Below are 16,520 nucleotides of genomic sequence, written 5' to 3'. Positions count from 1 at the left end.
GGAAATAAAACTTATAGACCAGTATCTCTCATGAATATAAAAACAAAAATTCTCAACAAAATATTAGCAAATTGAATCTGTCAAGTTATAAAAAGAATTATACACGACAACCAAGTGAGGTTTATCCCAGGTGTGCAAGGCTGCTTCAGCATTTGAAAGTCAATGTATTTCATCACATTGAGAATGAGAGAAGAAAAATCACATGATCATATCAGTAGATGCTGAAAAAGCATTTAACAAAGTTCCACTTCTATTCATGATAAAAACTCTCAGCAAATTAGGAATAGAGAAAAACTTGTGGAACTTGATAAAGAACATCTACAAAATACCTACAGCTAATGTCATATTTATTGGTGAGACACTTAGTGGTGAGGAGCAAGGCAGGGATGTCCTTTTCTTACCACTGCTTTTCAACATCATACTGAAAGTCTTAGCTAGTGCAAAAAGATAAGAAAAGGAAATAAAAGGTATATGGATTGGGAAGGAAGAAATAAAACTGTTTACAGGTAACATGATCATTTATGTAGAAAGTCAGAAAGAATTGACCCCAAAACTCCTGGAACTGATTAGCAGTTGTTGCAAGTTTGCAGATACAAAGTTAATATACAAAAGGCAGTCACTTTACTACATACCTTCTGTGAACAAGTGGGATTCGAAAATAAAAGCACACTGCCATTTATCCGTTCAGTTCAGTCACTCAGTCGTGTCAGACTCTTTGCCTCCCCATGGGCTGCAGCACGCCAGGCTTCCCTGTCCATCACTAACTCCCAGAGCTTGCTCAGATTCATGTCTATCAAGTTGGTGATGCCATCCAACCATCTCATCTTCTGTTGTCCCCTTCTCCTCCTGCCTTCAACCTTTCCCAGCATCAGGGTGTTTTCCACTGAGTCAGTTCTTCGCATCTGGTGGCCAAAGTATTGGAGCTTCAGCATCAGTCCTTCTAGTCAATATTCAGGACTGATTTCCCTTAGGATAGACTGGTTTGATCTCCTTGCAGTCCAAGGGACACTCAAGAATCTTCTCCAACACCACAGTTCAAAAGCATCAATTCTTCGGCACTCAGCTTTCTTTATAGTCCAACTCTCACATCCATACATGACTACTGGAAAAACCATAGCTTTGACTAGACGGACCTTTGTTGACAAAGTAATATCTCTGCTTTTGAGTATGCTATCTAGGTTGGTCATAACTTTTCTTCCAAGGAGCAAGAGTCTTTTTAATTTCATTGTATTTCATGGTATAAATACCATATATATTAGTACCCTTATGTATAAATCTGACAAAGTATGTACAAGATCTAAATGAGGACAACTACGAAACTCTGATGAAAGATATCAAGGAACTCAATAAATGGAGAGATATTCTGTGTTCATAGATAGGAAGACTCAATGCTGTCATGATGTCATTTTGTACCAAACTGATCTATAGGTTCAGTGCAATCCCAATCAAAATCCCAGCAAGTTATTTTTTGGATATTAATAGTCTTATTCTGAAATGTATATGGAGAAGCAAAAGACTCAGGATAGCTAAAACAGTATTGAGAGAGAAGAACAAAGTTGGAGGACTGACACTACCTAACTTTCAGATTTAATGTAGACCTAGTGCAGAGGGTAAAGTGTCTACCTGCAGTGCAGGAGACCCAGGTTTGATCCCTGGGTCAGGAAGATCCGCTGGAGAAGGAAATGGCAACCCACTTCAGTACTCTTGCCTGGAAAATCCCAAGGATCCAGAAGCCTGATAGGCTACAGTCCATGGTGTCACAAAGAGTTGGACACGACTGAGCAACTTCACTTTCACTATAATCAAGACAATGTGGTGTTGGCAAAAGAATAAAAAAATAGATCGGTAGAACAAAATAGCTCAGAAATAGACTCTCTAAGCATAGTTGACTGATCTTTGAAGAAGCTTTTGGTGTAAAGATAGTCTTTTCAACAAATGGTGCTGGAAAAACTGCATATCCACCTGCGAAGTGACAGCTTTTTAATATGCTGTCTAGGTTGGTCATAGCTTTTCTTCCAAGGAGCAAACGTGAATCTAGTGAATCTAGACACAGACCTTACACCTTTCACAAAACTTAACTCACAGTGGACCATAGACGTAATTGGAAAATGCAAAACTGTAAAATATCTAGAAGACAACACAGGCAGTAATTTAGTTGACTGTAGTCATGGTAATGAATTTTTAGATACAGCACTATCCATGAAAGAAAGATTATTATCCATGAAAGAAGTAATTGATAAGCTGTGCTTCTTTAAAAGTAAAAACTTCTGCTCTGCAAATGACAACATCGGGAGAATGAGAAGGTAATCCAGACTGGGAGAAAATATTTGCAAAAGACTCATCCGAAATATATAAATAACTCTTAAAACTTGACAATAGAAAATGAATAATGCAATTAAACAATGAACAACGCAATTGAACAAAGACTTGAATAGACATCTCAAAGAAGATACGCAGATGGCAAGTAAACATATTGAAAGATGTTCAGCACCATTAAGTAATTACAGATTAAAACAGCCATGGGATGCCAGCACACACCCCCATTAGAATGGCTGAAATCTGAAACACCAACACCACCAAATGCTGGCTAGGATGTGGAGCAATGGAAACTCTCATTGCTGGTGGAAATGCAAAATGGTATTGCCACTGTGGAAGACAATTTGGCAATTGCTTATAAAACTAAACATGCTTTTACTGTATGATCCAGCAACTGCACTCCTTTACCCAAAGGAGTTGAAAATCTATCTCCACAAAGGCATCACAACAAATGTGGATAGTAGCTCTCTTCATAACTGCCTAAACTTGGAAGCAACCAAGATGTTCTTTAGTAGGTGAGTGAGTGAATAAACTTGGTACATCCATACAATGAAATATCATTAAGTACCAAAAATAAATGAGCTATCAAGCCATGAAAAGATGTGGAGGAAAATTAAATGCATTACTGAGTGAAAGAAGCCAGTCTGAAAAGGCGATGACTTAGGATTCCAATTATATGACATGATGCAAAAGGCAAAACTATGGAGACAATAAAAGAATCAGCGTTTGTTAGGGGTTAAAGGGAATGGAGGGACAGACAAAATAGGTAGAGCAGAGGATTTTTAGGGCAGTGAAACTCTTCTGTGATATTATAATGGTGGGTATATGTTAGTATACATTTGTCAAAACCCATAGAGTGTACAGGGCTTCCCTGGTAGCTCAGATGGTAAAGAATCTGCCTGCAATGCAGGAGACCCAGGTTCGTTCCCTGAGTCAGGAAGGTCGCATGGAGAAGGGAATGGGCAATCCACTCCAGTATTCTTGCCTGGAGCATTCCATGGACAGACCATGGGGTCGCAAAGAGTTGAACACAACTGAGCGAATGACACACTATAGAGTGTACAGCAGCAAAAGTGAGCCTTAATGTAAACTGTGGACTTAGGCGGTAATGATACGCTAATGTTTGTTCATTGATGACAAGGTCTCACTGGTGCAGGGTGTTGGTAGTGGTGGAGGTTGTGTGGTGTAGGAATGAGGGATATACAAGAAATCTCTATACCTCCATCTCAATTTTGCTGTAACATGATTAAAACTTCTCTACAAAAGTAAAAGTTTATTGATTGGAAAAAATGTTTGGAATTGAAGCAGAATGTAATTATTCATGTAATTTTGAGCAGTTCAAGTTTATTTGCATGTACAACAACACAGACTTGGAGTCTTTATAAAGGATTATTGATTAAGATATGTACACTTGCTTGCATTATTCCAGTATTCTTGTCAAAAATTTCAGTTCATCAGTATTACCAACCGTAAATTCCTATCAGCCATAAGGATTGCTGATCACTTCACCCCTTCTTGATGCTCTTATACTATTCTTTGTTAACTTTGATCTTTTGGCCTAAAACTTGGTCTAATTATGTTTCCAGTTTCTTTTAACCAAGAAATAAATTTATACTACCAGATGACAGAATGTTACATCCTAGACATAACTTTAGGATACAAAAGGTCATAAAGAGTGTTTAGTCTTCAGTTTCTTAAACATTTGTGAACAATGACCTTTCTAGCCTAGAATATTGTAGGTAGTAAGAGTCCATGTTACAAATGAGAAGGCATTATAGTTATACCTTAATATTAGTTAGTTGATCTGTCAAATCATTGCGTGTTCAACACTTTTCTTGGCCCAAGCTATTAGTTACGCCAACAATACATAGATCCCTATACAAGGTTTACACCTTTTATTGTATGTGTACCCTTGAATGACTGACTGATTTTGTGTCTGTGAAAAGAATCTATTAGAAATTCTAAAAAAAAAAAAAAAGTATTAATTAAAGTGGTCTTATCTCACTTTTCTATTGTTTGGGAGTAAACCTAGAGCACCTTAAATGCCAAAGTTTTGTTGTTGTTGTTAGTTGTTTCCACATAAAGATTATACTTCTGAAAAGCTTTTGAGAGAGAATTGCTAAAGATACTTTTCTATTTTAGATGAGCAAGTTGTTATGGGCAACAAGCTTCTTGTATATATTAGGTAAGAGATTTTTAATTTATTTATGTGTGTATGCTTCTTTTAAAAAACATCTCTTATATTCTCAGAGGTACTGTCATCTCTTAATCTGTAGAGTGCTTTCATTTTTCAGCATTCTTTCATGTATAGCCGTGCTTCTGAACAATCAGTAATTCTGTCCCCCACCCTTGCTCTCCTCTGCCATGTATTTGCAATGTCTAAAGACATTTTGCTTTGTCACAACTGGGGTCGGGAGAGATGCCACTGGCATTTAATGCAGAGAGGCCAGGGATGCTGCTTAGCATTCTGCAGTGAACAGGTTAGTGCCCACAGCAAAGAATACCGAAATATCAGTAGGGCAGAGGTTGAGAAATCTTGATACAGAGTATTTTACTTTTACTACCAAGTCTATGGGATATGTTTTTGTCCATATTTTATGTATAAGGGCAAGAAATTAGTTGGCATCATGAACAAAGTTAGTGACTGAAGTAAGCAGAAATGTTTATCTGTTTATTCCTGGATCAGAGTTCTTCTGATAGACTATGCAAGCTCAGAATTGTGTCCTAATAGGGCTTTTACATAAATAAGTGGCTGGCAGGTAGGCAGGAAGGTGGCAGAACCTGCTGGCACATCATTTTAGCTTCTGTATGCATCAGAATTATTAACTTTGAGACCTCTTTCACATTTGTTACCTCGATTCTTTAGTATAGAAGAACATATGTAGCATTTGCCTTGCTCTTTATCATCTGCACTTTAAACTTTTTAGAATATACTGGTATCCAGTTGTCTGTAACATTCAAAATTGATGACTACTTCAAAGAGGTTTAAAATTTACTCATCCCCACCCCCTGCCACCAAAATAAGGACATATTCAGAAGACAGTTTATAACTCAGCCCCCAGAGCTAGTCATTAGCCATTAGGAAGGTCTGGTTTAGAGCTAAAACTGTACAGTTAATTTCTCGTGAGATTCTAATTCTCCCCAAAGGCTTGTCCGATTACAAATATTTTTTAGCCTAGCTCATTTCTCATCTTTATTCACCATTCTTAAAACCACTGGATTTAAAAGTCTCTGCGAACCTGAGGCTTTTACCTGTTAACAGTATAATGATGCTGTCAGATTCTTTCCAGATGTTGGGTGTGAGACTTTTAGGTAATCTGTCCTTATTCCTTCTTGTTCATTTACTGCAGCTTGGGTTTTTTTTAGGAAAAATAAAAAGAAACGAAAGTCATTACTCAGTCACAGGATATGTTATTTCACCACCACCTTCTGTTACCCATGTTTTCTGAACTGGTTATCATCTCAATCTGAATTTGGACCTGACCTAACTGACAAGAGCTGAGCCTGCTTAAACATCAGACTAGTATCTTGGGTTTGAGAACAGTGTGTTCCCAGGAAGTTAGCCCATTAAGAGTCACCAAATCCGCTCAATTTCTTCTCTTCTAGCTGTTGTCTAGCAGGTCGTGCCTATCCGCTGGGTGACATCCCTGAAGATCTTGTTCCCTTGGTTAAAAACCAGGTTGGTACATTTTCATAGCATTTTTACTCTCTTAAAATGCAGTAAAGACAAATTGTAATTGAGGGTTGCGCATGGGTCCGGAGCTATCTGCTGTGACAGGAGAGAACCTGCACACCATCCCTGGAGCCAGTAATTATAGCTGAGAGGTTAGAGAAGTTATAACCCAGTGGCAATTTAAACTAAATTCAACCTGGTTTTATTTTATACAAATGGGAATCATTGCTTCAGCAAGATACTTTGTGAGAAAAGAATCAACTTTCTTTTTTTTTCAACTTGCAGGTTTTTGAATTTCTAATTCGCCTGCATTCAACAGAAGCTCCCCCTGAAGAAGAAATCTATCCCTATATTCGGACTTTGCTGCATTTCGACACACGAGAATTTCTAAATGTATTGGCGCTGGTAAGAAATACTGTGATTCTAAGGTATTCTTAAAAGGAGTTGGGGTGTTAATTATTTTTAATAGAAAGATGAATAATAGTCCTTACACAGATACAATTTTTATGCTCTAGCAGTAAGTCAGGGTCTCAAATGTTTAATTTTGTTGTGCCATCCATAATTTCTAATTCTTTTTCTCCTTCCTACCCTTCCTTTCCTGCTCTCCTCCCCTCTCTTTCCTTTCTCCCTGAGTGTTTGTGTCTGTCTGTATGTCTCTTTCTGACACATCCTTATTAAAAAGTTAAAGCAGAGTTAGATGTGGTACATCCTTTATTTCGTAAATTGTTGTTGTTTGCATACTAAAGATGGCAGATTGCTCTGAATGACGTGGTGATGATGATAGTGGAAGTAGCTAGAGTTGAAATGGAACGTGGAAGCTTCCTGCTGAAAAAATATCCTTATACCTGTTTTTATTAAAGAGAGGTCTGGGTAAGCCAGATTCGCTGTGAAAATGCCCCCAGGGGAATAATTATATAAAACATGATATATCTTCCTAATTAAGCCATATTGTAGTTGCTTTTTTAAAAGGCTTCTGATAATGTGGACAGTGCTTATATTTTAGTATCTAGTGAAACAGCAGACTGACTAAAAAAAAAATGTGAAGGAAATAGGAAGGAAATATATCTAAATGTTAATAGTGATTATATCTGTGAGATGAACTAAATTTATTTAATGAACATATAGTACTCTTATTATAAGTTGAATAATAAACTGTTAAATTTTTTAAAAGTGCCTGTGAGAAGATTGAGATTACACTCATCTCACGTTTTGCATTAGTTTAATTGGAAAATCTGATATCAGAAGTAGTAACTTAAATAGCAGAAGAAGAAGGGAAAAGAAACTTAGAAAATGAAAGTCAAATCTAGTTGGTTTAGGAGACCTTAGATGTCCAGGATACAATGTAAGTGCACTTAGTGTCTGGCCTGGAGGAAACAAGAAGTGGTGGGGCAGGGGTTCAGAAAGCATCCTAGAGAGCAACAAAGAATTTTACCTAGTTTTCATTTTTTAAAGGGCTGTCATGGCGCTGAAGATCATTTGGGATTATGCTTATGTCTAAATTATGATATTGACATTGATAGCAAGACTGCGATGAAATCTCTGTCATTTACTTGACAAATATTTACCAAGTATGTCACACATACTGTACTGACTGTGTGTGTACCCTGGGCTGACAGGATATAAACCTTGCCTTTGTGGAGGAAGAGGATCCAGCTTGTAGATTAGTAACTATAGCATGGTATAAAACATGTCACTGGAGATACGCAGGATGCTGTAAGAGCATTTAGGAGGGGGATCTAATGGAAGGGTCAGGAAGGTGTCTTGGATGAAATGATGTCGATGGTGAGTGTCACAGGATGTGTAGAAGTCTGGTTAAGGATAGGGAAAAGTATTTCAGGTCAAAGGACAGAGTATGTAGAAAGACCTGGAAATAAGATAGAGCAGTGTGTGTTAAGGTAATTGAAAAAAATTCAGTATGGCCACATCTTTAAGGAATTCTGTGGAGAGAGAGAAATCCAGAGAGGCAGGTAGAGACTGAGTTTTATTATCCATGGTAGGAAGTTTGGACTTTATAGCCGCTGAAGCTTTTTGCCTTACCTAATTGCTCAGTCCTTCCAACTCTTTGCGACCCCATGAACCGTAGCTCCTCTGTTCTTGGGGATTCTCTAGGTAAGAATACTGGAGTGTGTTGCCATGCCCTCCTCCTCCAGGGCATCTTCCCAACCCAGAGATTGGACCCAGTTCTCCCGGCATTGCAGATAGATTCTTTTCTGTCTGAATAGAAAAATGTCATAATTTGTAGTTTAGAAAAATTCCCTCTGATTGTTGAATGGAAAATGGATTGAAATAAGATAAGATTGGAGGCACGAAGATGTTAGCAAAATTTTGTGGTCATCCAGATAAAAGATAATGGCAGCTTGAATTAGGACAGTGACAGTGGGGGTTCTAAGACATGAAAGGATTTGAAAGATATTTTAGAAGGTAAATCAGCCTAAAATTTAGAGTTTATTGTACAGTTCGATGTGAAAGGTAAGATGAATAGGGAAGCATCAAAGATTCCTACATTTTAGACCTTATGAACTGAATGTATAGTGGTTTATTTGTAGATTCAACAGGAAATCAGAGGAGAAACAGTTTTATTAGGAGATGGATGAGAGTGGGCATGCAGAGTAGTGGTGAGGTATGGTGGAGGTAGATAATTATTTCTTTTTTGGACTTAATGAATTTGAAATGCCTAAAAGACAAGCAGAGGTTTACCTGTGTGTGTGCATCAAAGGTTGGCTGCATCCCCAAGTATTACAGCTGGAGAAATTGATAAGAGTTAGGATCCTAAATCCTGGATTCACTATCTATTTGTCTACTATAGTTGATTATTCCTGTGACCTTCCTAATTAATATGCCTTAATAAAAAGAACATTTTTAGGGAGGCACTAAAGAATTTAGATGACAGACTTTTAAATCATATTTTCTCACTTTTTAAAATGTAGGAATATTTTTTCAAGTGAAGTTTTTAGCTTTATTAGGGTACAGTGTATACAAAATTCATCCATTTCAAGAGAAGAGTTTGACAAAGCTAAGTCGCTTTAGTTATGTTCAACTCTGTGCGACCCCATGGACAGCAGCCCACCAGGCTCCTCTGTCCACGGGATTCTCTGGGCCAGAATACTGGAGTGGGTTGCCATGTCCTTCTCCGTTGACAAGTGTATGCAGTCTTATAACTGCTACTGCAATCTAGATACAGAACAGGTGGTCACTTTTGCAGTTTTGTAGTGAGTCCCAATCCCAGCCCCTGGCAACTGCTGATCTGCTTTGGGAAACAGGGTTTCACCTTTCTAAAATGTCATTTAGAGAGAAACATAAACTTTGTGGTTTCTTCTGGCTTCTTTCACTTAAAATAATGCTTTTGAGACTTACCTGTACTGTTTCTTTTATCAGTAGGTTGTCCCTCTTTATGGCTATGTAATTTTTCAGTTTATGGATATACAGTTTGTTGATCCATTCACCAATAGTTGGACTTTTTGATTGTTTCCAATTCAAGTTACTATGACTAAAGCTATCATGAATATTTACATATAAGCCTTTGTGTGGACATATATCTTTATTTCTCTTGAGTAAATACCAACTAATGAAACCACTGGGTCTTTTGTGAAGTGTATTGTTTTACTTCATAAAAAACTAACAAGACTTTTCTAAAGTGGTTCTGCCAGTTTTCATTCCAGTAGTATATGAGCGTATCAGTTTCTTCATCTCTCCAAAACATTGTATGGTTCATCTTTTTAATTTGACCATTCTAGTACATGTATGCTGGTATCTCATTGTGGTTTTATATTTCCCTCCTGACAACTGACATTAAACATCTTTTCATTAAAATATATTAGCAAAGAAGTTATGTTTACCACTCGTATATTCTCCATCCACATATACACTATGGTGAAAATATCCACTCTTTGACCATTTTTCCCTATTTTTAAAAATTGTATTTGTTGTTTTGAGAATTTTTTTTTAGGTAAGTTTAAAAAAATGAGATTATATGAATTTAGCAGGTGTTTTCTCCCAGTCTGTAGTTTGTTTTTTCATTTTCTTAACGCTGTGTTTTGAATAGCAGAAATTTTAAATTTTGATCAAGTCTAATTTATTAGTTTTGTTTTAGGAATCCTTCTGGGGCTGTAGCTGTGAAATCTTTGCCTAACCCAAGGTCACAAAGATATTCTCCAGAAGTTTTATGGTTTTACCTTTAAAGCTGTGATCCGTTTTGAAGAAATTTTGGCCTGTGGTGCAAGGTTTAGATGCAAGGTCTTTTTTTCTTGTTCTTTTTTTTGCATTGAGATATCTAATTCTTATAGCATCATTTGACAAAAAGACTGTCCTTTCTCTACTGGATTGTCTTTGTACTTTGTCAGAGATACATCATCTATGTATACTGGGTCTATTTCAGAGCTCCATTCTATGCCCCTCATCTCTTTGTCTATCTTGATGCCTGTACCACACTGCGTTGATTACTGTAGCTTTATAATGAGTATGAAAATCATGTTATATCTTCTTACTTCTTCAAAATTACTTTGTATTTTATAGTTTTGGGGTTGTTTTTGGCATTTCAGTATGAATCTTAAGTTATCTTCTTAACTTCTGCAGAAGCCTGCCTGGATTTTGATTAGGATTGTGTTTAGTATTTAGTCAATTTAAGAATTGACTTAGCAATACTAAATTTTGTGAACCATGAAAAGGTATACTGTTTCATTAATTTAGATTTTCTTCAATTTTTCTCAGAAATATTTTGTAGTTTTCAATGTAGTTTTCTAAGTGATAGGATTCAATGTAATGTTTTCTCTACTATTATACAATTAAAATTTTTTGAAGTGAAATAATAGTTGCCTCCCACTTATCTTGCTCTTATATACTGCTATAAGGAAAACTGGTGTCAACTTGACTTTTCTTAACTTTACCAGAGACTTAATTTTTTCCTAGAGTACCAGAATACCTTTTTCCTTTTATTAATATTTAAAGACTAATAGTTTAAGGTAGTACTTAGAATTGACTATTTTCGGTCAGCTTTGCCATATATGTACTGTGGGCCTTTTCAATATGTGAATTTGAGTCTTTTTAGTTTAAAAAAGTTTTCTTGAATGACAGATTTAAATATTTTTTTCTGCTCCATTGTTTTGTGCTTCATCTTCAGAAACTTAGGTTATTTGTATATTATATCTTCTTTGTCTTCTATATTTGTCACCTTTCTTTGGTCTTTTTTATTTCCTTCTTTGTTTAAATTTCATTTTCTTGGTTCTTTTTATTTACGTTCTCTATTTCTGTTAACTATACTTTTGGTCATATCTGTTCTCCCTTTGGTAGCTGGTAATTCTGTCTTCATTTTTAAGATGACTTTTTTTTCTTTCAGGTTTTTTTTTTTCCTGAGTTCAGTTAGCTCTTATTTCACATTTCCCTACTCTTCATTTCTTTTCTGAATTCTTAAATTTCTGGTTTGTGATGTTCTTTCAAATCTGCAATTGTATGTTTAAATATATTTCATGTATGTTGAGATATTGTTTATAGTTTACTTCTATTTTTTGGCTAGTTCTTATTTTTATTCTTGAGTGCCTTCACTTTCTGTTTTTTTGGTCATATTTTTAATGGATTTTTCTGGACTAGCAATAATTGGTGATCTTGTTGGATCATGGGGGAAGATTGCATACTATTTTCCACATTCAAGTACCTGCTTTATTTGTTATAACTAAGTGCAGTTTCTTAAATAGTGTCTTTGGGGTGTAGTCTGTTTTCTCAATGTTTGACAAGTCTCTTGTTTTAGTAGGATCTTTTTCTTGAGCTCTTCCTTCTTTACCATAGGCCTCTAAGGAATGTGTTTCCTTTCCCTTTTCTATCTCAAAGGCTGTATCTTACCAAGACCTCTGATTCATACTTGCCAGACTCCTTCCTTTGATCTTCCTATCAGCCAGTGCTATGATCCACTGGGTTGCAGACCTGGCCTCAGTAGTTACTCACCCAGGATGGATCTTCCTTTTCTTTTGGAGGTGAATTCCATTTGATACTATATGTGTTCTGTGCCTGCTGAAACCTCGTCATACCCTCCTTTCTTCTACCCAATTCTCTCTTGACGGTTTTTTTTTTTTTTTTTTAAATGGGCTTTGGAGCCAACTTTGCTAGTTGGAAATGTTTACTTTCCCACTGTGGTGTAAGTCACAGTTTTTAAGATGTGTTGTCCTTCTAGTTTTCCCATTAGTCTGGGTTATGGGTTATTCTTTTTCTTCTTTTCTATATGCGTGGATCTTATTGGGAGATGTGTGAAGAGATTAGGACAGGGGTTCACAAACTACAGTCTGTAGACCAAATCCAGCTGCATTTGACCTCTGGCTTGGGTGAGACAGAATATTTTTCTATTTTTAAGGTTATAAAAACAGAAGAATATGTCATGCAAACCACATGTATCCTACAAAGCCTAAAATATTTTCTCTCTGGTCCTTTACAACGTTTCTTGACCCCTGGATCAGGATTTAGCCAACTATCATTATCTTACCAAAGCTCTGTAATAATTTTAAGGGGCTACAGAAAGAAGTTTTTATGACCAAATTCACAGGTGACTTTGGACTTGAATTTTAGGTCTACTTTTGCACTTCACAAACTGTCATTCTCCATTAGGATGTCTTTACATATTATTCCTCTAATAAGCATTGTATAATTAGAAGAATCTTTGTGGAGTGATAATGTTTTAACATAAATGTGCCATTTTGGTGGCAGCTGTTAACTACAGTCAAAATATGTCATTGTGTATATCACAACATTTGTAATAAAAGTATTTCACCACTTAATTATGTTTATAGTAGTAAACTTACAGTGTGTGTTTCAAAGCAGTAAATACATGTTACCAAAAGGCAAGTGGATAAAGCAGTTCTTTTTTACTTGCTATCAATGCTGTAGTTATTTAATACGTATGCTAATTCTCCATGATTTTATGTTAACTTGTGGAGTGACATCTCACTTTGGCAGGCTGAATGTGAGGGGGAAGTTGTGTTTGTTTGAACGTGTGTATATTTGTTGTTTTCCTTAGCCTTAGAACTGAGACACTTTCTCGACTGTCTTTCCCTCTTCAGACTGGATCATGTTTAACTCATGTAAACACCAAAATACCCTCTGTTTGAGCTTTTCGGATAAGAGTTCTTACAGTTCCCTTGGTAACTCATTTCAGCTTTTCTTAACTAACCAGCAGCAAAGCGTTCTAGGTGAAGAAAAAATTTTTTATAAAGATTTAATTTTCCTCTGTAATTAACTAGACAAATCAGCAGTCATTGTTTAAAATGCTTACTGTGTGTCAGACAAGAAAAGGGAAAGAAGGACACGCTAGTAGAGAAGAGTATGAGCAGAGGGTCCTTGGAGAAGTTGGGGAAGCTTGCGGCCAGTTTAAAGAACAGCAGATATTCTGGTTTGAATGTTAACTATGATATAGTCTTGAAAGTTTGTGGCTTGGAAATTCTTCTTTAATCTGTTGGTACAATATGTAGTCTATTTCCTTGCTTCAGGATAGTCAGTAGTAAATTATTGCTTTATAGATTTAAACATTTCATGCACAGATGGGCATAATAAAGGACAGAAATGGTATGGACCCAACAGAAGTAGAAGAGATTAAGAAGAGATGGCAAGAATACACAGAAGAACTATACAAAAGAAGTCTTAATGACCAGGATAACCACGATGGTGTGGTAACTCATCTAAAGTCAGACATCCTGGAATGTGAAGTCAAGTGGGCCTTAGTAGCATTACTACGAACAAAGCTGGTAGAGGTGATGAAATTCCGGCTGAGCTATTTCAAATCCTAAAAGACAGTGCTGTTAAAGTGCTGCACTCAATAGGTCAGCAAATTTGGAAAACTTATCAGAGGCCGCAGAACTGGGAAAGGTCAGTTTTCATTCCAGTCCTAAGGAAGGGCAATGCCAAAGAATATTCAAACTACCACACAGTTGCACTCATTTCATATGCTAACAAGGTAATGCTCAAAATCCTTCAAGCTAGGCTTCAGCTGTTCATGAACCAAGAACTTCCAGATCTACAAGCTGGATTTAGAAAAGGCAGAGGAACAAGAGATCAAATTGCCAACATCCATTGGAGTATAGAAAAAGCAAAAGAATTCCAGAAAAACACCTACTTCTGCTTCATTGACTATGCTAAAAAGCCTTTGACTGTGTGGATCACAACAAACTTTGAAAAATTCTTAAAGAAATGGAAATACCACCCCACCTTACCTGCCTCCTGGAAAAGCTGTGTGCAGGTCAAGAAACAAGAGTTAGAATTGGACATAGAACAACAGACTGGTTCCAAATCAAGAAAGGAGTACGTCAGGGCTGTATATTGTCACCCTGCTTATTTAACCTTTGGGCAGAGTACATCGTGTGAAATGCCTAGCTGGTAAAGCATAGGCTGGAATCAAGACTGCTGGGAGAAATATCAATGACTTCAGATATGCAGATGACACCACCCTTATGACAAAAAGCAAAGAGGAATTAAAGAGCCTTTTGATGAAAATGAAAGACGAGAGTGAAGAAGCTGACTTAAAACTCAGCATTCTAAAACTAAGAACATAGCACCCAGTCCCATCACTTCATGGCAAATAGATGGGGAAACAGTGGAAACATTGAGAGACTTTATTTTCTTGGGCTCCAAAATCACTGTGGATGGTGACTGCAGCCGTGAAATTAAAAGATGCTTGCTCCTTGAAATAAAAACCCATGATCATCCTGGAAAGCATATTACAAAGCAGAGATATTACTTTGATGGCAAAGGTCTGTATAGTCAAAGCTGTGGTTTTCCCAGTAGTCATGTACGAATGTGAGAGTTGGATCATGTAGAAAGCTGAGCGCCGTAGAATTGATGCTTTTGAATTGTGGTATTGGAGAAGACTCTTGAGAGTCCCTTGGACTGCAAGGAGATCAAACCAGTCAATCAATCCTAAAGGAAATCAACCCTGAATATTCATTGGAAGGACTGAAGCTGAAGCTCCAATACGTTGGCCACCTGATTCAAAGAGCTGACTCAGAAAAGACCCTGATACTGGGAAAGGTTGAAGGCAGGAGGAGAAGGGGACGACAGAGGATGAGATGGATTGTGAGAGGGTAACAGGCAGGAAGGCCAGGGGTCTCCAAACTGAGGAAATAAACTGCAAGTGTCTCTTAAAATTCTATGTTGCTATGATGACACCTGGTTCTACCTGAACTGAACTTTTCTCAAATCTTGAGCTATCCAATGTGTTTTTCTTATGGAAATGTTTTTCTTATGGAAATGTTTTTCTTAAGCTATGTTAATGAAATTATGTATTTGCTTTGGAATTTGCCTTTCTTCAAAACGGTTCCACCTAAGACTAAGTTTTGACTGCTAATGGCTCAACAAACCAGTATTCATATCAATCGCTTTATGGCTGGGGGATGACATACCTCATGCCATACTCTTTCAATAATGCATATTGTGGGAGAGGGGCCTGGTGAAACTCCATCAGCCTACCTGTCTCTCTTATCTGATTAATAACTTTCTAACAGACATAAAATAGCTTACTGAAACTAGCAGGGGGGGCACTCTCCATCCCCCTTCTGATGTCTATGTCAGAAGCTTTCTCTGTCCCTTTTTTTCTTTCATAAAACTCTGCTATACAAAACCTCTTAAGTGATCAAACCTGGTCCCTGGTCCCAAAGTTAAATCTTCAGAGATCACAAATCCAACACTGTTCACCATAAGCTATCAATTGGATGGCATCACTGACTCAATGGACATGAGTTTGAGCAAGCTCCAGGAGATGGGGAAGGACAGGGAAGGAAGCCTGGTGTGCTGCAGTCCATGGGTTCACAAAGAGTCAGATATGACTGAGCTACTAAACAACAACAAAGGGCCGAATGTCCTAAGTGAAAGCCTTAGGAAGATCTTCAAGGCTTTTATCACTCTTACTCAATAAGCATTTTCATTTCAGTTTTTCTGTTTGTTTTTTTGGTTTTTACAGTGTTGTGTTGGTTTCTGCCAGACAGCCACAGGAATCAGCCATAATTATACATATATCCCCTCTTTTTTGAGCCTTCCTCCCGTCCCCCCTGCCACCCCTCTAGGTCATTACAGAGCGCCAGAATGAGCTCCCTGTGTTACATACAGCAGCTTCTCACCAGCTATCCATTTTACACATAGTAGTGTATATATGTTGATGTTACTTTCTCTGTTAGCCCCACCTTCTCCCTCCCCAAACTGTGTCCACAAGCCTGCATTTCCATTCCTTCCCTTCAGTTTCTTCATATATGCATCCTATAGCTTCTATGTATTTCCAGAATCCAGTGCTGTCATTTACTTGGGTGCAAATTCTATTCAAAATGTATTTGGCTCTACTTGAGCAGGAACATAAAAAATGCTGTACTTGGCAGTGAAAATAGAATACCTATTCTTTGTATGTATTCTTGAGGATTTTAATGTTGTGACAGTTTTACCATAGTAATTTTTTAAAGTATCTATTGTTGAACATCATTTTTTCCTAGTTGTCATGGAAATTTCTTTTCATGACAGTTAACAACTGTATTTCAGTTATTGTTTCCAAATAGCATGGATGGGATGATGGCTG

General features: G+C 37.1%; 1 protein-coding gene across 4 annotated transcripts in view; it reads left to right on the top strand.

The window, feature by feature from the left end:
* Nucleotides 1-16,520, top strand: part of VPS8 (VPS8 subunit of CORVET complex) — a 302,450-nt gene that overhangs the window by 116,295 nt on the left and 169,635 nt on the right. For all 4 annotated transcript variants that reach the window (XM_052647321.1, XM_052647322.1, XM_052647320.1 and 1 more), the window contains 3 exons: nt 4,459-4,501; nt 5,923-5,995; nt 6,275-6,394. In XM_052647321.1, coding sequence (XP_052503281.1) covers nt 4,459-4,501; nt 5,923-5,995; nt 6,275-6,394 — 236 coding nt within the window. The remainder of the gene's footprint in view (nt 1-4,458; nt 4,502-5,922; nt 5,996-6,274; nt 6,395-16,520) is intronic.

The sequence above is a fragment of the Budorcas taxicolor genome, chromosome 1 (assembly GCF_023091745.1).
Source record: "Budorcas taxicolor isolate Tak-1 chromosome 1, Takin1.1, whole genome shotgun sequence".
Taxonomy (NCBI): Eukaryota; Metazoa; Chordata; class Mammalia; order Artiodactyla; family Bovidae; genus Budorcas; species Budorcas taxicolor.
The sequence above is the reverse complement of the archived record's forward strand: the minus strand, read 5'-3'. Positions and strand labels throughout refer to the sequence as shown.